We start from the raw sequence: 20,930 nt of genomic DNA, 5'->3' as shown, positions 1-20,930 counted from the left end.
CTGATATTTTGGTAAGGGAAATCTGTTACAGACAAGAACTGTTCAAAATACCGGTTAATGGGCTCCGAATAACGAGAAAAGGGCATACAGTGGTAGGGAGACCATTTATTTTTACAGCGCCTTTCAGCACTTTGTTCAAGTAAATTCACCTACAAAATTTGTATTTTAAGGATAACAAATCGACTATAGACTACACTCTTCCACGCGTTTATACTACATATTAACTCGGTATTGCTAGACAGATCGGTGTAACGGACTAAAATCGGCTACATAGAGAGACACGATTACAACGATGACTTGTATCCAAACGTATTTGTTTTAGACTTACGTCATTTCTATTTCTTGTTACTATAAATAGCCTGACGGGGTTCCAGAGAAAACACCGAAATGAACTGGAAATTTAGCTTTTTCGTTATTTTTACGGTTTTAGTTGTTCTGGGTAATTGAGAAAAATATGTGATTTTTATTTAGTAAATAGCACTTTTAATTAATCATTTTTATACCAGCAATAATTTATAGCAAGATACCCTCTGGCCTGGGCACAGAAATCAGCTGATAGTGATAATTTTTCACAAAATTTGTTACATAGAGAGTATGAGAGCATACTGGATGATTGTTAATACATACAATAGTGCAGATTGGAGTTTTTCAATTTTTTAAACTGCTTTTATCTGTAAATCCTTGTTTTTTTAACACTATCGACTATTTCGTACATTTTTATAGACCTACCTGTATGATAAAAGTATTTGATCACCAAAACTGGAGTAACCGAAGCGAAGACATAGAGGATGTAACCTGAGTAACCAAAGGGATTGAAGGAGTTACAAATGAATGCCTTTGTGCAGAAGTGCACATTCCTGGCCATATCTAATTTCATGGGTGCAAAATTATACACATTGTGAATACAATACAATACAATAAATTTTATTTAAAGTCGGCAAGACATCATAACAGAAAACATAATGTAATAATAATAAACATACTGGTACTGATGATAAACCCGAACAGAAAATGAGGTTTTTTACCTGTAACTTTTTTATTTCTGCAAATTGTAATCAATGGTCGGTATCGAAATAAAGCTTAACCTTTGCTGAAAACTTTACATAATTCAAATTTATATTTATTAAGCAAACTCGCACGAAGTGAGGCCCCGAAAGGGGTATGTAAAATGGGGACTGTATGAACGTTGGCTGATGATAAATTCAAACACTGTCATTTACAAAATTTTCTTGGTATTATTATATTGAAACTTTCCCCAAAAAGCAGCAACTGTCATTCCTGATCAAGTAATGAAAAGTTACCAAATGTCAGGCCTTCATGTTTCAACAGTGAGCATGCGCAAAAAACACCCTCTTCCCCAGTAATTTTGGATAACTATTTTTTATACAAATAAATGTAAGTCATTTATTTATACAGAATATTTACCAATTTTGTTTTTGTTTACACCAGTTGGTGTTGTAAGTGGAAACTATTAGATGGTGTGTTCAATTTTATAAATATTAATATTATTAATATTAAATAACCGATTGGTGTTGTAAGTGGAAACTATTAGATGGTGTGTTAAATTTTATAAATATTAATATTATTAATATTAAATAACCGATTGCAATCGAATATTTCCAAGGTGGTCGACTTTATCATCTGTCCGGGTTTATCATCAATACCAGTATGTGTATTACTTTTATTCTCCTGTCCATTCTACTTTTAAACTTCTTGGCGTGGTGCTGCATGTAACACTCGAAAAGAGGCGTGATGCAGTATATATAGATAGATATAGATAGAAAATATTAAAGCATCTGGATGGTTTGCTTTAGGCATAAAACTTGAAATAACTAAGGAAGTTTCTGTTTGTATGTTCGTATGGTCCCGTCACCTGCGGGCTATTTCACTATTCCTAGGGGAGAGCCGTAGAAGACCCACTTCCATGCAGGTGCCATGCATATTTGTAAGACTGCCGCAAGCCTGTCGTAAGAATTCACAAAACGTTCTTGTGGCCACCCTATGACATGCAGGATTTTGCAAGACAGCTGTATGAATGCCTTAAGTCAGGTGACTATCTGCTCAAGTCAGATTGAAATGAGCCGCGCCATGAGAAAATCAATATAGTGCATTTGCGACCAGCATGGATCCAGACCAGCCTGCGCATCAGCGCAGTCTGGTCAGGATCCATACTGTTCGCTTTCAAACCCTGTTGCAATTAGAGAAACCGTTAGCGAACAGTATGGATCCTGACCAGACTGCGCGAATGCTGGTCGCAAATGCACTATGTTGGTTTTCTCATGGTGCGGCTCAAATTACCAGTAGATGTCAACATGTCAATTTGGGTAGTTGAAGCTAACTTCCTGCTGTAGATAAATGGCTGCTTAATACAGATGGCAGCTAAGGCAACTTTCACTGTTTAGGATCTTGTTTTTAACATTTCTATTTGACATTGTATGGATTATGTCAGTAAATTATCAGCATTTGAATAATTCATAACACTAGATAATATTACTTGCAACAATGTGGAGGATATTGATATTTATCGTCACAAATCAACCATTTTCTGCAAAAGAATACTACTTTGTTTTACAAATGCATCTGTCTGCTAAAAGCATATATGCCATTGAACTTTTCAGGAAATGTCTAGACTTTACGTTTAAGCATGTAAACAAAATTGCTGTAAAACAAAATACGCTTTCACAAGTAAAACAGATTAGTTTTCTGGAGGTCCTGATATGTATATTCAAGGTACAGGTTAATATAGGTAGCTAATGATTCTGGATCCATGAGACAATTTTGCAAAAAAAAACGCAATGTTAAGGTCTGTATAATTTGAATCAAATCAACCTGCAATATGTCCAGTGATTTATAGGGGGCCTCTGTGGTTGAGTGGTTAAGATCGCTGGCTTCAAATTACTTGCCTCTCACCAATGTGGGTTCGAGCCTCACTTGGGGTGTTGAATTCTTCATGTGAGGAAGCCATCCAGCTGGCTTATGGAAGGTTGGTGGTTCTACCAAAGTGCACGCCGGTGAAATACTGCACGGAGGGGCACCTGGGGACTTCCTCCACTGCTAAAGCTGGAAAGTAGCCATATAACCTATAATTGTGTTGGTGCAACATTAAACCCCCGCCCCCCCCCCCCCCCCCAAAAAAAAATGTGATTTGTATAACAAGCTAACGTTTTGAATTGTTACAATGCTAATGTTGCAGAAGACTATTAAATCCAGGAAGAAAAGGTTATACAAAAATGTCTATAGTCGATATTTAATGTATGTACTTGCGAAACTACATTATGTAAACACTTAATTATTAGGGTGCTATTCTTGTAACAGATAGTCCTGTATGTTGACTATATACATCCATCACAAAATATTGTGCAATGCTAAGGGATGTGCGGTATTACCGATATACATGTCTTATGAATTTAGATAGTATACTACATACAAAATTTCCAAAGTGATACACCACGATACAATAGTATTCCCATTCATGTATGCAAAGGTTGTAAAATGCACACATTGAAATGGGGGAAAAATCACTCTGAATCTTAGAATATCACAGACTCTATGTCACGGCTATTTTAAACAGGTTGCATAAATGCTCCACCATTTGACCAGTTTTGTTGCTGTAAATATATGTACTTGTAGTATTTACTGATATAAAACAGTACTTTCAAAGACTGCTAAAAACAGTACATAAAGGACTGTATATGTTATGCAACGTGTGTTTACGTCAAACTGGCAGTTGGAAGAAAAACCATGTTTACGAACAAAACATCGGTAATATTATAAAATTTCATTGCCGGTATTACAGCTGCATTTGTACAGTCTTGAGAGCAAACACTGCATAGTGTGATGTTGTTTGATGCATTACTGAATATTAGGATGTTTGCAACTATAATTCTGTCTTATTATAATTTATAAGGTAGCTATAGTTCAATGGATATTTGTTGTAAATTCCATGTTTATTTGATAGTCTTATACTCTTAGACTAAGCTTAAAATTTAGAATACAATGCTATGGTGCTGATATACCAGACAGACAGAAACTTGTACATTGTTACTTTACTTTGGAGATTATCACTTTTCAGGTAATAATGATATGAGCCGCGCCATGAGAAAACCAACATAGTGGCTTTGCGATCAGCATGGATCCAGACCAGCCTGCATATCCGCGCAGTCTGGTCAGGATCCATGCTGTTCGCTAACAGTTTCTCTAATTGCAATAGGCTTTGAAAGCGAACAGCATTTTTACTTTTCTAAGTCACAGAGGCCGATTTGTGGTATGCAGACAAAACACTCCTTACTTCCAAATACCAGAAACTTCCAAAAACCGGACTTTTCTTCTGGTCCCAAGGGTGTGCGGTTTTCAGAAGTAACACTGTAATTTGCATGATATAACTTTGAAGTGAAATGAACACACATGTCAAACAATTTGCAAAATATTTCCTATTTTCTATGATGTCAGTGACACTTCCTTAGTTGTGAATCTCTTGGGACTCCAACATGTGATATGTAGATTAAGCAGATAGAAGCAGTTTTGAGTCTACAAAAATATTCTTACCAGATAATTTTGCTTACATTTTGTAGCATGGTTAATTGCAAGGAGTGTTTTTGTTGTGTTTCAGAGTTACATTATACAGATGGAGCTAGGGGTGGTAGGTCTGGAGGTGGCTACAGATCATCTAGCTCAAGGTCAAGGTCAAGATCAAGGTCAAGGTAACTATTAATAAGTTAACAACTGAAATATTATTATACCTCCACCATTAAAAATGGGATGGGGGCATTAGTGTTTCCCCTGTCTGTTCATGCACAAATTTTGTCAGGCCTATAACATTGTTGTACTAATTGCTGGATTTTGAAATAACTTTGCATAACAAGATGTCATGTCATATATAAGACCAATACCCCTACTTTAAAGGTCAAGGTCACATTAACATGTCAAAGATTCAAGGTCATATTTTCTGCTCGCTTTGTAACTTTTTTCATGCATGCATGGATATACAAATGATTTAGCAAAAGCATTTGCCATATAACTTTTCTTGTCCACTCTGTAAATTTTGAATGAATGGATGAATTTTTAGCTTGACTTTTCGAAGAAAAAGTAGATCTCTGCTACTATCAAAGCTATTGACTTGAAACTTAAAATAGTTATTTACTATCAAAGGCTACACCAGAACAATCCCCATAACTCTGATTATATATTTGATTGAGTTAAGGACTATGCTATTTCGACAATGCAAAATTCGTATGTAAAACTGAGATTGTCGTAACAACGCGAGAAATGCACGGGGATCAAAAAGAAACTAATAATTATAAGAAAATGTATCTCGAATAAATTATAAAGTATCAATGACACTCAAAAACATGTCCCAACAGTACACTAGAAGAAAATGCATAGAAATTTTCGGGGTAAGTATTTGGTACCGTAAGTCTCTCATATATATACAATATATATATTCTTCAATCAAGCATATGTCAGTGTAAATGAGCTGAGCGTTAGCTTTCTAAGAAAACGCCGTTAAACTATGTTACACGAATCACACGTGCACCGCTCTTTTACAAAACTGTGTCCGCCATGTTTTCTTCAGTGAACGAAATAAAAGGAGTATTTTACCTTAGATTTCCTTATTGTAGAGTACGATTGACTTTCTTATCTAAATAAAACACCACTTTTTATAACATCCCACTGTCCGATCTTTCTGATCACTTAACGATCACTCACAATTACAAAATAAAACCAACGTGTCATCAAAATTATCACTTTACACGGCTTCATGGACATCACGTCCTACTAACATTAAATTTGTAATCATGCGCCAACCAAACAAATGATGAAAGATCGGTACTTTTTCAAAGACATGTTTTATTTCCTGTAATTTTCTGATATTCTAACCTTCAAACAACCGAATTGTATGCACAGAAATAACGAAACATTTATGCAATATAGCTTTTAGTATAAATTTTGGATCTATCTTTTTCAAGCCCAACAACAGACATGTATATGTCACAAACCCGGTCTGTCCTCGAAATCAGTGTCAAAGGTTACTAGAACATAAATACAATAAATAAACAACCGCTTACTATGTTTTTGTAAGTCCTGTAAGATGAAACGGCTCGTGTTTATACATTCATATATATTCCGTATCGGGAACATTGACAATCACAAGTCGATCCTTACCACGAACATGAAAACAGTTACTTTTATGCCTTTGTTTACATTTCAAAAGTAACTATTCACATATACGTTCAAGAACGTAAATTTCGTGCTTTCCGACCCACATGGTCTGTATTTAAAAGTATGGTGTATTCGGCAAACCATTTGTAACTTCCGACGTGGTAAAAGTCATTGTCAGTTATGTTTACGAAATTTAATTGAATATTTATGTTTTATACTTGCAAAAGAAAAACTTGATGGTCATGGTCGCTGGCTTCGAATTCCTCGCCCATCATCGACGTGGGATCAAAAACCCACTTGAGGTGTGAAACTTTTCACGTAAGGAAGCCATCCAACTGAGGTTAGTGTCTCGATCTAGGTACTAGTCTGAGCCTCAAAAAATGTCTGGAGGGACCCCTGGAGCCTTTCACCACCAACAAAACCTGGGAAAAGTTCATTGTGTCGTTTCGGTGTTACTCACAATCAAACAAAATAAACATTGTTCCCGTTTTTGTTTGTTTGTTTTATATAAATGAATATGCAAAAAGGGTTTGTTTGTTTCAGTGTAACGTCAAAATATAATATTACAATTATATATCAACAGTGAATGCCACATGCATTATTTGTTCACGAGGGGTTGTGCTATAATCTTACAGGTAAAACATATTCCTATTGTATAAAGGGTAAAGGTAAATATATATGTATATGTGTGTGTACTCGTGGAATTAAATGTTCAGTGTAAAAAGTATATATTCACACTTCAAATCATCCATGCTAAATAATACGTACAGTATGTTTGCTTTCTCACTGTCTAACATGTTCGAAATGATTTATTCGATTTTTATCATAGAGTTCTAGTTTATTTTTCACCTTAAATTAAATCAAACGTGTTCAATATAATTTTAAACAAACTCTGAAGTTTAGTAGGTTGTAGCATTCTCTAGGTCAATGGTATTTTTATTACCTTCTGTAGTCAGTCATTATCTATTGTAAAAAAAATTCTTTTTAACCAAAGTGGAAAAATTCAGGTACTTGAAAATGCAGCTTTCTAAAGTTGGAATTCTCGATGTCATTTGTCAGACATACCTTGTAAATAAATAATATTATTACAAAATTAATACTGCTACTTCTTTTGTTGCACTTTGCGGACTTATGATAAAGTTATTTATGTGCATCTGTTCACAACGAAGCACTGACCCTGAGGACTATGTATGGGAAAATATAAATGTGAACTAAGTGTTGACTGAAAAAGGGCAATATTTATTTTGCCGAACAATACCTTAACAAATGTATATTTTCACAGATCTGGGCGAAAAATACCGCTTAACAAATATATATTTTCACATATCTGGGCGAAAAACACCACCATTGCAAAACAATACATTAAAAATATATATATATATATTTTCACATGTCTGGGCAGAAAATACCGCCGAAAAATACCTTAACAAATTTATATTTTCACATATCTGGGCGAAACATACCGTCCTTAACAAATAGATATGTTTTCATATCTGAATGGAGTTACAGTCCAATACCATAACAAATATATATATTCACATATTAGGGCGGATATAACCGCCGAAAGCATATCAAGAAATGTAGATGAATTTGCATATTAAGAGAAATCTTTCAAAATTAGAAAATTGTCACTTGAAAGAGGAGGCGGAATGACATGTGGTGGTAAGATAAAACCAGAAATTAGCCAAAATAAAATTAAAGAAAGAAGCGTGCTATTCACTCTTGAATGCTGACGAAGAAGGAAGATGCCGTTTCACGATTGGTTCAACGGTATAAAAGAAATTCATTGATTGGCTTTTACCGTAGTATATAAATTAACATATTTCAGAATAGGACCGATATGCTCCAAATGTACAACAATGACATAAATAATTTTATCTACCTATAAAATTCATATATATATGAGCAGTACAATCCCTGTAAATGAGCACTACGTAAGCGCTCAGGCCACTCTCGCACACCATACCTATAGTTCGGACTTCTTTAATGTGTAAAGGCATGTGCACAAAAATGACAAATTTTGCCAACACCTGGTAAATTGTAATGTGTTTTTTAGAAAAGTAATAAACGGAAATAGAAAAATAGCTCTCAGCTCATTTACACGGATAGTTTAGCTTTATTATGTACGTTATAGTTTTTCGCAGTTATGCACGATGACATAGAATACTTACCCCGAAAATTGTGACACGAACATACTGATAACTTTTCCCACTTTACTTTTTAAATTAAAGTAAGAGTTCAGCACTTCATGGTTTTGATGTATTGTCACATTGGAATAATGTTTGTTTTACAGTAACTTCGAAATTAATCAGAAATAATATCATGTACCCCACCCACCTAATTCATAATTTCAAAATAGCATAGGCCTTAAGCCCCTTTTACTGGCAAAGCTCTAATTCAGAGTCAAAAGTCGAGTGTGCTGTCTTACAGACAGCTCTTGTTAGATAACTTCATTCACCATAACAAAATGATGTGTTTCATTATAAACAGCTACCGGTACATAAAGGTCAAGGTCACACTTAGATCAAAGATCAAAAACTTATATAATTTTTCTTGACCAGTCTATAACTTTTGTTTGAATGGATGGATATATATATTCAAGTACCCAGTGGCATAAACATTTAACTAAACAATGTGATGCATGCAAGGCCTGCACCCCTACATGTACATGTAGTTAAAAGGTCAAGGTCATGGTTAGAGGTCATTCCTTCATTTTTCTTGTCCTTTCTTTAACAAGACATTGATGGATTTTCAAATAAATTGTCACAAAAATTCACTATACTGTAAAATCATTTAATTTCGTGGGCATGAAATTTCGTGGTTTTGGTCAAAACGACAATTCCGTGGGGATATGAGTTCGTGGATTTCAACTTTTGAACATAAAATGAATGGTAATTTTACTTGTTCGTTGGGATTAAATTTTGTGGATTGACTCAACCACGGAATCCACGAAAATTAGTCCCCCACGAATAATAATGATTTCACAGTAATAAGATGATGTGTCAAATGTAAGACTTAGATCTCTAACTTGAAGCAGCGATTCACAGAGGTTAAAGATGTTACCCGATATGTCTTTTCTTGTCGTCTGGCCGGTAACTTTTATATAGTTACATAGAATGATATTCAAATAACTTTGTACAGATTTTCACCATAACAATGGAATGTTGCATTTAATCATTTAATGATGAAATAAATATTGATATTTTTTTCAGTCTTTGGGTTCAATATTTGTGTTCGAAGTACCATTACAGGTCTCATACTCCTGTGTCCCACCACCCGTAGTGGGGACATCCATGTCCTATGGACATATTTTTTTGTTAACATATTTCAAGGCATAAAAAATTGTATCTCCTTTGTATGAACATTTAAAAGACCTACTTTCTGAATTCTCCATATTGAATACATGTAGTACAGTTATTTTCAGCTAGGCTACTCAAAGAATAGGTACCGGGAGAGCCATTGCACTTATCCATTTTCCAGTGTTTGCGTCTGAATTAAGTTTTTGTATGTACAAAGGATGATCAATAATTATGTAGACTGGTCCCATAACTTTTTTCGTAGTGCTTGCAACATGTTGAAAATGGTATCATTTGAAAGAGTAAATCTTTTTCTATTGACTGACTTGATTAGAATAGCATGACTTAGCATAGTACGAAACAACAGGATATAATGCAACCATAGTAATGCGCTACCAGCCCAGGTGATGTTTTGTCATACGCATGCTGAAGAAAAAACTTAATGAAATAAATATCAGCTGCAGAAATTCTAAAAAAATCCGCGATTCTGTTTGACGATGTTTGCGTGACGTTATTTGAAAATATGACGACAGTCGGCTGTTGCATTGTGAAATAAACAACTTCTGCTCTATGACAGTCACGCATGCTATGAATTTAAATATGTCGTCACAGGAACGTTTGGAAATTTGCGCAAACATTAAATTTTGCAAAGTAATAGGCAAAACACCATCGGAAATGTATACTGAAGCAGACACAGGGAGAAAACTGCGTTTGCCGTGCACTGGTATTCAAGTGGTTTTGATGCTTTTCTGATGGCCGACAGTCCCTTGAAGACGATGCAGGTCGTGGACGGAAGTCAACAATCAGACTGCCAGCTGTGACGTCAGTAGAAGACGAACTGAAAGCGGACTGCAGAATGACCGTACGGGAGCTGTCAGAGGCTGCCAATGTCAGCTATGGAACCGCACAGCATTCTGACCTGCAGAAGGTATTTAGCAGTATTCACTTCTCTTGTACAATGATATTTAATATACAGTAGTATAATAATACTTTAATATTGGATGGGGGAATATTCAAATTGCTGCAAATTATTGTGATGAACACTAAAATGTTATAAATTGTCCCAAGTTAAGAAACTGCAAACAGTTATTTTCATCATTTTCAAAATCACAAAATTATATTTTATTATTCTGATAGTTGATGTACATGTATTTGCAGGTGCAAACGCGCTGGGTGCCACGCATCCTGACCAACTTTTAGAGAGACAGGCGCGTGAAGGAGTCGGAGAAGTTTCTACGGCGCATCAGACAGAACAATGACTTTCTGAACTATGTCATCACGACTGATGAGACCTGGCTATATCTGAGAAACCCAGAGACCAAGGCACAGTTGTTTACAATGTTCCGGTGCCTACTTTGAGAAGAAGTGAATTTACAGTCGTAGTAGAGGATAGAACGACGTTTCTATTGATATATTTTTTATTATACACCCGTTTGAAAAACGGGACGTATTATAGGAACGCCCCTGGCTGTGTCCGGAGCATTTCTTCTTCATGCATGGAGGGATTTTGATATAACTTGGCACAAATGTTCACCACCACGAGACGGAGTGTCAATGCCAAGAACCAGGTCCCTAGGTCTAAGGTCAAGGTCACACTTAGAGGCCAAAGGTCAGATACAAGAATGACTTTGTCCGGAGCATTTTTTCTTCATGCATGGAGGGATTTTGATGTAACTTGGCACAATTGTACACCATCATGAGATGGAGTGTCATGCGCAGGTCCCTTCTTTAGAATTTCATCCCTTTGTTGTTACTGTAAAAAGCTTATATTGTAACATTTTCATTACTAGTCGTAGGGAAAAATCGAGACCACTCTTCTGTAGTACAACATGCACGTTACATCCAATTTTGAGGTGTATTTTGACCTATCTCTACCTGGTAAGGACTTTTGTGTGGACTTACAATTTTTGTATTTTTTTTTTTTTTTTCTTTAAAGATTAACTTCCCTTAGTTGTTACTATAAATAACTTATATTGTAACTTTTTTATAATTGACATGATTGACCGTAGGGAAAAACCAAGACCACTTTTCTGTGGTACAAGATAGATGTTACTTTCAAATTTTAGGTGTATTTTAAGGTATCTCTACCTGGTAAGGAGTTTTCTTGTGGAGTTAGAAAAAAAAAGAATTACAGTAATTACTAAACAACCACAAAATTAAAATTCCATTTGCAAATACAGGTGCTAGTGTAAAGAAATTTGCTGTGACGGGCGTATATTGTGACATTCTGGCACTCTTGTTAATGCATGTCTTATACTATTAAAGATATAGAGGCAGTCTACGTAATTATTGATCATCCCACGTAAGCTCATATGTCAGTAACCAGTATGTGGTAATGGATTGAAACTTTGCATACATGTTCACTGTCTGTGTGTGGAGGCCATTAGATCTGAAAAAAGAAACACATTTAAACATCTTCTTCTCATAAACAGCTTTATAGATCTTCATCAAACTTAATCTGTACCATCATTATAAGATCCTGTTCCAAATTTCAGCTCACACGATCACAAAATGCTTGGGTGAGCTATTGTGATCACTCATTGTCCATCCGTCTATCATCTGTCCACACTTTTCTCCAAACAACATCTCTTCTGAAACCGTGAGGTGGAAGTTGATGAAACTTGTTGTTGGTCTTCTTCCTTATTTATTTAAACAGTACAGCCTGGTTGCACATATAGCTGCCAGAGCTAAAAATAGAAAAAATCATCAAACAGCATCATTCATTCTCCTCCTCAACCTCTAGTCTGATTTTGAAATAATTTCAAACAAATGGTCCTTCTGTGACCCTCTAGATCTATCAAGATTGTTTAAATTATTCCACTTAATGTCAAAACCATGGGCACCAGGGGACATGTTCACTTTTCCCTACGTGTATATAGTGGAAACTTTAAAAGTCTTCTTGTACGAAAAAACATGGCCGTCAGGGGGTATGTTCACTTTTCTCATGTATATCAAAGGGGAAATGTTCTTTCTCAGGTTTGAAACTTAGGCACATGCATGCCTCTTTATTTGATATTAGTGTTTTAGAAAGCCAAGGATTGTTACAAAAGCTTCAAAAAGTTCTTCTATTTCTACTTTATAGTACTAGCAGGTCAAGTTCATCAAAGATAAGGAACTATAAAGGTCCTTCATACACAAAGGGGTCATGGAAGACGGCAGCAGCTGTCGGGGTAGTTTTCGGGTTGATGAGCTACAAAAGTAGGCGAATGTACATGAGCTATCCTAATAGAGGTAAGTGTTAACATATTGTTGCCTAGCAACAGTCTCAGTATAAGTCAATTGCACTTAACAACCATACTGTTGCTGAGCATTATATTCAGTTTAGATCGATTGGTATTGTATTGTACACATTATTGTTGCTTGAAGCAACAGTTTATATTTAACCTTTAGCCTGCTAAATTTCTAAAATGGACTGGTCCATCATTCAATTGTTTGGGCAATACCATTTATTATTTGAAGGGGTTTTCACTGAAAATTTACTGACTGGATGTGCAGGCTGATCTTGGTCTGCACTGGTCGCAAAGGCAGAATCACTTGCCGGCAGCAGGCTAAAGGTTAACCCTAACCATGCTGGACACGATTGATTCTGCCTTTGCAACCAGTGTAGACCAAGATCAACCTGCACATCCGTGCAGTCTGATCATGGTCTTCACTGTTCGCTATTCAGTCAGTAAAGTTTCAGTAAACATCCCTTCAAATGATAAATGGTACTGCCCAATTTGGAAGATGGACCAGTTCATTACAGAAATTTAGCATGGTAATGGTTAAAGCTTAGCAACCAGTCATGACTTCAGTCAGTTTCAGATTAAACCTTTACTTAGGCAACCATTCATTCATGTTATAATATGTCCTTGAAGAATAAAAGTTACGACTGTACAAACCTCAGTCTGTTAGTTCCTTCATACTAAAGTTCAAGTGAGTGTAAATTGTAGAGAATGATATCAGATTTACAACGGAACATCTTTTATATAATCTTCAATGTTGGAGATGCTACTAGCTGTTGCAATAGTACCACAGTAAGATGCTACAATATCAGTAGTATTGCAGCAATCCTTTTTGCAAGATCAGTAGTATTGCAATAGTCCTTCGTCAAATGTCACATATATTGCAGAAGTCCATTCCTTTCTGAAATATTAAATATATTGCAATAGTCCATTCTGAAATATCAGTAGTATTGCAATAATCCATTCTGAAATGTGAAATATATTGCGGTAGTCCTGTGTGAAAAATCACATATATTGCATTTGTTATTCTAAAATATTGAATATATTGCAATAGTCCTTTCTGAAATATCGATAGTATTGCAATAGTCCTTCGTGCAGTATCAGTTGTATTGCAATAGTTCTTTGTGCAGTATCAGGTGTATTGCAATAGTCCTTTCTGTAATATCAGTAGTATTGCAATTGTCCTTTGTGCTGTATCAGTTGTATTGCAATAGTCCTTTGTGCAGTAGCGGGTGTATTGCAATAGCCCTTTCTGTAATATCAGTAGTATTGCAATAGTCCTTTGTGCAATATCAGGTGTATTGCAATAGTCCTTTCTGCTATATCAGTTGTATTGCAAATGTCCAATAGTCCTTTCTGCTATATCAGTTGTATTGCAATAGTCCTTTCTGAAATATCAGTAGTATTGCAATAGTCCTTTGTGCAATATCAGTTGTATTGAAATAGCCCTTTCTGCAGTATCAGTAGTATTGCAGTAGTCCTTTGTGCAATATCAGTTGTATTGAAATAGCCCTTTCTTCAGTATCACAGTAGTATTGCAATAGTCCTTTGTGCAATATCAGTTGTATTGAAATAGCTCTTTCTGCAGTATCAATAGTATTGCAATAGTCCTTTGTGCAATATCAGCTATATTGCAATAGCCCTTTCTGCAGTATCAGTGGTATTGCAATAGTTATTTCTGCTGTATCAGTTGTATTGAAATAGCTCTTTCTGCAGTATCAATAGTATTGCAATAGCCCTTTGTGCAATATCAGTTGTATTGAAATAGCTCTTTCTGCAGTATCAATAGTATTGCAATAGCCCTTTGTGCAATATCAGCTGTATTGAAATAGCTCTTTCTGCAGTATCAGTGGTCTTGCATGATTAGTCAAAATAATCTTCATAGTTACCTCTACTTATGGGAATCCATCTTTATTCAACATTTGGGAATTTGATAAACATGATAAAGGGAAATATCATATTTGCAGATGTTATATTTCAGTACTAACGTAAATTGGCTCACAATAATTTAAAATAAATAGAAAATCCCATTATTTTGTTGGTCAATTAATAGATTTTATTTGTATACAAACTTGAAATTGTTACCTCTTGTTTACATATCATTAGAACCCAGGATATGCTTCAATGAAAAGAATCTTCGCAATGGAACGTATGGGTATTTTATATGTCCGGAGGAAGGTCAGAAAGATGACATGGCATACTGCTGTGGAAGTGAGGGTGAACAGAAATGTTGCACGTATACTGACAAGTAAGTGATTGTTTAGTTTAAGATTAGCTGCTACTATACATGGATGATTTGGCAGTCACAACTTGTTTGTTTAGCCCTTACCCTGCTAAATTTCTATAAGGAACTTGTCCATCTTTCAATTTGGACAGTACCATGCACTGTTAAAAGGGGTGCTTACCAAAAAGATACTGAGTGGCGAACAGTGCAGATCTTGATCAGACTGCATGGATGTGCAGGCAGATCATAATCTACACTGGTCACAAAGGCAGAATCAATGGTGTCCATCATGATAAGGGTTAACACTTTAGAGGTCACAATTTTTATTTAAACATTCTGTCTAAATAAAGTTTTTGACAGGTGTGAAACTGGGTTATTCTGGGAAAAAATCGAGATGTCTAGGTCAGATTATAGAGAAACTTGAACATGGACAACCATTTCCAAAGAACCACTTGACCCTGAACTTTGAAACTTTGTAGGATGATTGGACATGCCAAGTAGATGACCCCTATGTGGTCACTCTATTAAAGGTCAAGGTCACAATGGCCAGAACATTGAAAACCTTTTCCGATCAATAACTTGAGAACCACTCTACGCAGAATGTTGATACTTTATGGGATGATTGGACATGCAGAGTAGATGACCCCTCTGATCTTTGGGTCAGTAGGTCAAAGGTCAAGGTCACAGGGGCAAGTACATGCATAACTGTTTCCGATCAATAACTTGAGAACCACTTGACCCAGGACCTTGAAACTTCACTGGATGATTGGACATGCAAAGTAAAAGACCCCTATTGATTTTGGAATCACTCGGTCAAAGTTCAAGGTCGTTGGGGCCAGAACATGGAAAATTGTTTCCGGTCAGTAACTTCAGAAGCACTCTACCCAGAATATTGAAACTTCGTAGGATGATTGGACATGCCAAGTAGATAATCCCTATAGATTTTGGGGTCACCGGCTGAAGTTCATGGTCACAGGGGCAAGAACATGGAAAACCATTTCTGATCAATAACTTGAGAACAACTTGATCCATAAAGCTAAAACTTCATAGGATGATTGGACATGCAGAGTAGATGACCCCTATTGATCTTGGAATCACTCTTTCAAAGGTCAAGGCCACAGGGGCCAGAACATGGAAAACCAATTCTGATTCAATTCTTGAGAACCACTTGACCCAGGACCTTGAAACTTCACTGGATGATTGGACATGCAAAGTAAAAGACCCCTATTGATTTTGGAATCACTCAGTCAAAGTTCAAGGTCGTTGGGGCCAGAACATGGAAAATTATTTCCGGTCAGTAACTTCAGAACCACTCTACCAAGAATGTTGAAACTTCGTAGGATGATTGGACATGCCAAGTAGATAATCCCTATAGATTTTGGGGTCACCGGCTGAAGTTCATGGTCACAGAGGCAAGAACACGGAAAACCATTTCTGATCAATAACTTGAGAACAACTTGATCCATAAAGCTAAAACTTCATAGGATGATTGGACATGCAGAGTAGATGACCCCTATTGATCTTGGAATCACTCTTTCAAAGGTCAAGGCCACAGGGGCCAGAACATGGAAAACCAATTCTGATTCAATTCTTGAGAACCACTTGACCCAGAACCTTGAAACTTCACTGGATGATTGGACATGCAGAGCAGATGATCCCAAATGGTTTTGGGGTCAAAGGTCAAGGACACAGGGCCCTGAAATATGAAAGCTGTTTCCGAACCATTACTTGAGAACCACCTGACCCAGAACCTTGAAACTTCATAGCATGTTTGGACATGCAGAGTGTATGACCCCAATTGATTTTGATTTTTGTAGGTCAAAGGTCAAGCTTACAGGGCCCTGAAGCATGAAAACTGTTTCCAGTCTATAACTTGAGAACCACAGGGACCTGAACAGTGTAAACAGTTTCAATATAGATGACATAGATGATCGCTATTGCATTTCGATTGCTTAGGGAACCATCAGGGTCACTTTGACTTTGGCTCCTGGCTTCAGGAGGATCAATATTGTTTATAGGACTAATAGGCCAAGGGTAAAGGTCACAGTGACTCAGAGACTGAAAATGGTTTCAGGACTCTTAAGTCATAAAGTGTAACAGCTGTAGTTTCCAAACTTTAACAAGATCAAGTACCACTAGAGAGAGATCCCACTTGATATTGGATTCAGTGGCTAAAAGATCAAGGTTGCAGGGACTTGAGTAAATTTCTGGTAATTTTTTCACTTCGGGGCTTTAATATATTAGGTTCAGCATTCAGACTTTATTTGATGACTTAATGCCACTTGAGGATAGGTCAAAGGACTGATAGGTCAAAGGACTGAAAACAGTTTCCACTCAATAGCTAAAGAAAGCTTTTATTATACGCCCAAAGGGACGTATTATGTTATGACACCGGTGTCCGTCTGTCTGCCCGTCCGTCCATTAGCAATTTCGTGTCGGCTCTAACTCTTGAACCCCTTGAAGGATTTGGAAGAAACTTGACACAAATGTTCACCACATCGAGACGACATGCAGAGTGCATGTTTTGGATGGCTCGCTTCAAGGTCAAGGTCACACTTAGGGGTCAAAGTTCGTATGAGTTTGTTTCGTGTCCACTCTGTAACTCTTGAACCCCTTGAAGGATTTTAAAGAAACTTGGCACAAATGTTCACCACATCAAGAGGACTTGCAGAGCACATGTAAGGATGGCTCGCTTCAAGATCAAGGTCACACTTGGGGGTCAAAGGTCGTACCTTCTGGGCATATATTGTGCTCTTGTTTAGCCTATATAAGATGATTGCGTTTGTTCAGTAGAGATCCTCTACTGCTTTTGGGGTCAGTACATCAGAGGTCAAGGTCGCAGTGACCTTCAGACTTAAAATGGTTTTGGTTCAGTAACTTAAAAAGCCTTTGGCCTACTGCCTTCAAACTTCATGCTATAATTGCCTGTGGTCAGTAGGTGACCCCTAATGTTTTGAAAGTTTTTAGGTCTTAGGTCAAGGTCACGTTACATCGAGACTGAAAACAGTTTCCGCTCAGTAAGTGAAGAGCTGTTTGACCTATGCTCGTCCAACTTTATAGGATGATAATGCCTGTGGTCAGAAGATGACCACGTTAATGTGTTTTAGGGATCAGTATATCAAAGCTCAGGATCACAGTTTCTTCTCAATAACTTAAGAATGCTTTGACATACAGTCATTAAACATCATCTGATGATTGCCTGTGGTAAGTACTGTGAAATCATTTTTATTCGCGTAGGACGAATTTTCGCGTATTTTGCGCTAGGACCGATGCGCGAATTTAAGACCGCGCTATTGTTATTTTTATACGCCCGTTTGAAAAACGGGACGTATTATGGGAACGCCCCTGGCGGGCGGGCGGGCGGGTGGCGTCCACAGACCTTGTCCGGAGCATATCTTCTACATGCATGGAGGGATTTTGATGAAACTTGGCACAGTTGTTCACCATTATGAGAAGGAGTGTCATGCGCAAGAACCAGGTCCCTAGGTCTAAGGTCAAGGTCACACTTAGAGGTCAAAGGTCAAATTCAAGAATGACTTTGTCCGGAGCATATCTTCTTCATGCATGGAGGGATTTTGATGAAAGTTGGCACAATTGTTCATCATCATGAGACGGAGTGTCATGCGCAAAAAACAGGTCCCTAGGTCTAAGGTCAAGGTCACACTTAGAGGCCAAAGGATACAAGAGTGAAAAATTCAAGAATGACTTTGTTTGGAGCATATCTTCTTCATGCATGGAAGGATTTTGATGTAGCTTGGCACAGTTGTTCACCATAATGAGAGGGAGTGTCATGCGCAAGAACCAGGTCCCTAGGTCTAAGGTCAAGGTCACACTTAGAGGTCAAGGATACAAGAATGAAACTTTGTCCGGAGCATATCTTCTTCATGCATGAAAGGACTTTGATGTAGCTTGGCACAATTGTTCACCATCATGAGATGGTGTGTCTTGCGCAAGAACCAGGTCCCTAGGGGTAAGGTCAAGGTCACACTTAGAGGTCAAGGATACAAGAATGAAAACTTTGTCCGGAGCATTTTTTCTTCATGCATTGAGGGATTTTGATACAACTTAGCACAAATGTTCACAAGCATGAGACGAGTGTCATGCGCAAGAACCAGGTCCCTAGGTCTAAGGTCAAGGTCACACTTAGAGCCAAAGGTCAGATACAAGAATGACTTTGTCCGGAGCATTTCTACTTCATGCATGGAGGGATTTTGATGTAACTTGGCACAGTTGTACACCATCATGAGACGGAGTGTCATGCACTGGTCCCTTCTTTTGAATTACTTCCTTTGCTGTTTACTATAAATAGCTTATATTGTAACTTTTTCATTACAAGTCGTAGGGAAAATCGAGACCACTTTTCTGTAGTACAACATGCATGTTACATCCAATTCTGAGGTGTATTTTGAGCTATCTCTACCTGGTAAGGATTTTTGTGTGGACTTGTAATTTTTTTTTTTTTTGATTTTTTTTTTTTTTTTTTTTTTTTTTTTTTTCTCTTTAAAGATTAACTTCCCTTAGTTGTTACTATAAATAATTTACATTGTAACTTTTTTTATAATTGACCGTAGGGAAAAACCAAGACCACTTTTCTGTGGTACAACATTGATGTTACTTTCAAATTTTGGGTGTATTTTAAGGTATCTCTACCTGGTAAGGATTTTTTTTGTGGACTTAGAAAAATAAAAGAATTACAATAATTTCTAAAAAAAAACAACATTGTAAACAACTAGAAAATTAAAATTCCATTTGCAAATACAGGTGCTAGTGTAAAGAAATTTGCTGTGACGGGCGTATATTGTGACATTCTGGCACCCTTGTTTGATTATATTTTCCCTTTCTAAAATGGAAAATGCGCGAATTTAAGCCCGCGTGAAACAGTCCTTCTTCACGTTTGCGCGAAATTTCATGCCAGCGAATTTAAATGATCTCACAGTAGATTCCCTATATTTTGTTGTGGATCAATAGGTCAGAGTTGTAGGTCATAGTGATCTTGGTACTGAAAATGGGACAGGCTATTACGGAGGGCATGCATCCTTTATAAACGGTTCTTGTTAAGTGTTGCATCTAAACACTGAACCAGTGGTCAGTGTATAAAATAACTAACATATTGTATATTTGTCTATGTAGATCTGCAGAGGGGCGTATTGCAGGCATTGTGGTGGGCGTGGTTGTTGGTTGTGTAATAATTGGAGTGGTTGTGTATTGTTTCTGTGTAAGGAGGCGTCGGCAACAGCAAGCAAAGGGTGGAGTTATCCTGAGTGATAATACTAAATCAACAGGTTTGCTTATTTCATTTCTTCTCAGTCTAAAAAGTAATAGACTTTGTTCAATCTTCACTTTTTTCTTTTTTTTGCCTTAATGAAACGGTATCATAATAAATTATGCATATATAGGCTTCTATATAATGGTCAAGGCCTTATGTCTGATCTCTGAATTGTAGCTTTGACAGGTATAGAACAGTCTTGACAGTAAATGGCAGAAATGTTTTACTTGATGTTAGAGAGGGCATGTGATATTCAAGAATGCTCAAGGTCTAGGTCATATGCGGAGGTCTAAATTTAAAGTCTAATCTGATCTTTTTCCCATTTTTACCTTCTACATGCATGTAGCAATCTTGAAAGAAATTGGGAGAAATATTTTCCCCAAAGAGGTGGTGATTTTGCACACGGACATTTTCATTAGACTGATCCAGAGGTTAAGTCACCTGTCTGGTCATATCTTTCATTTGATGGAGACACTTGAATAAGAGGTTGGAATAAATTTTATGAATGTTTTGCCTATTTGGGCAGACACTTTATTATTGTTGGGCAATACTTGTAAGGGATTATTTGGGCCTTTTGAAAGCAAATTATTAGGTTTGACATCAAATTCTAGGGGTTTTTAAAAAATTATTGCATGTTTGTTTAAAAAGTTATTTGTTCTGACAAAGTGATATTTTTCTTGCAGTACCAACACCCCTAGTTTTTGTCAGTCATATTTTGTATTGATATTGCTCTGAAAATATATGATAAACATATTTTTGAC

At 36.7% G+C, this 20,930-nt stretch overlaps 1 protein-coding gene across 3 annotated transcripts in view; it reads left to right on the top strand.

The window, feature by feature from the left end:
- The first annotated feature begins 353 nt into the window (after positions 1-353).
- LOC123538087 (cuticle collagen dpy-13-like) overlaps positions 354-20,930 on the top strand; it is a 29,288-nt gene continuing 8,711 nt past the window's right edge. For 2 of the 3 annotated variants that reach the window (XM_053529530.1, XM_053529531.1), the window contains exons 1-5: positions 354-439; positions 4,610-4,700; positions 12,538-12,686; positions 14,786-14,927; positions 20,034-20,185. In XM_053529530.1, coding sequence (XP_053385505.1) covers positions 388-439; positions 4,610-4,700; positions 12,538-12,686; positions 14,786-14,927; positions 20,034-20,185 — 586 coding nt within the window. In that variant the 5' untranslated portion in view covers positions 354-387. Of the gene's footprint in view, positions 440-1,898; positions 2,050-4,609; positions 4,701-12,537; positions 12,687-14,785; positions 14,928-20,033; positions 20,186-20,930 lie in introns of all 3 variants that reach the window. The other variant, XM_045322053.2, reaches the window with a different exon arrangement.

Source organism: Mercenaria mercenaria, chromosome 18, assembly GCF_021730395.1.
Source record: "Mercenaria mercenaria strain notata chromosome 18, MADL_Memer_1, whole genome shotgun sequence".
In the NCBI taxonomy this organism is placed as follows: Eukaryota; Metazoa; Mollusca; class Bivalvia; order Venerida; family Veneridae; genus Mercenaria; species Mercenaria mercenaria.
This window is presented reverse-complemented; position numbering and strand designations above follow the sequence as displayed.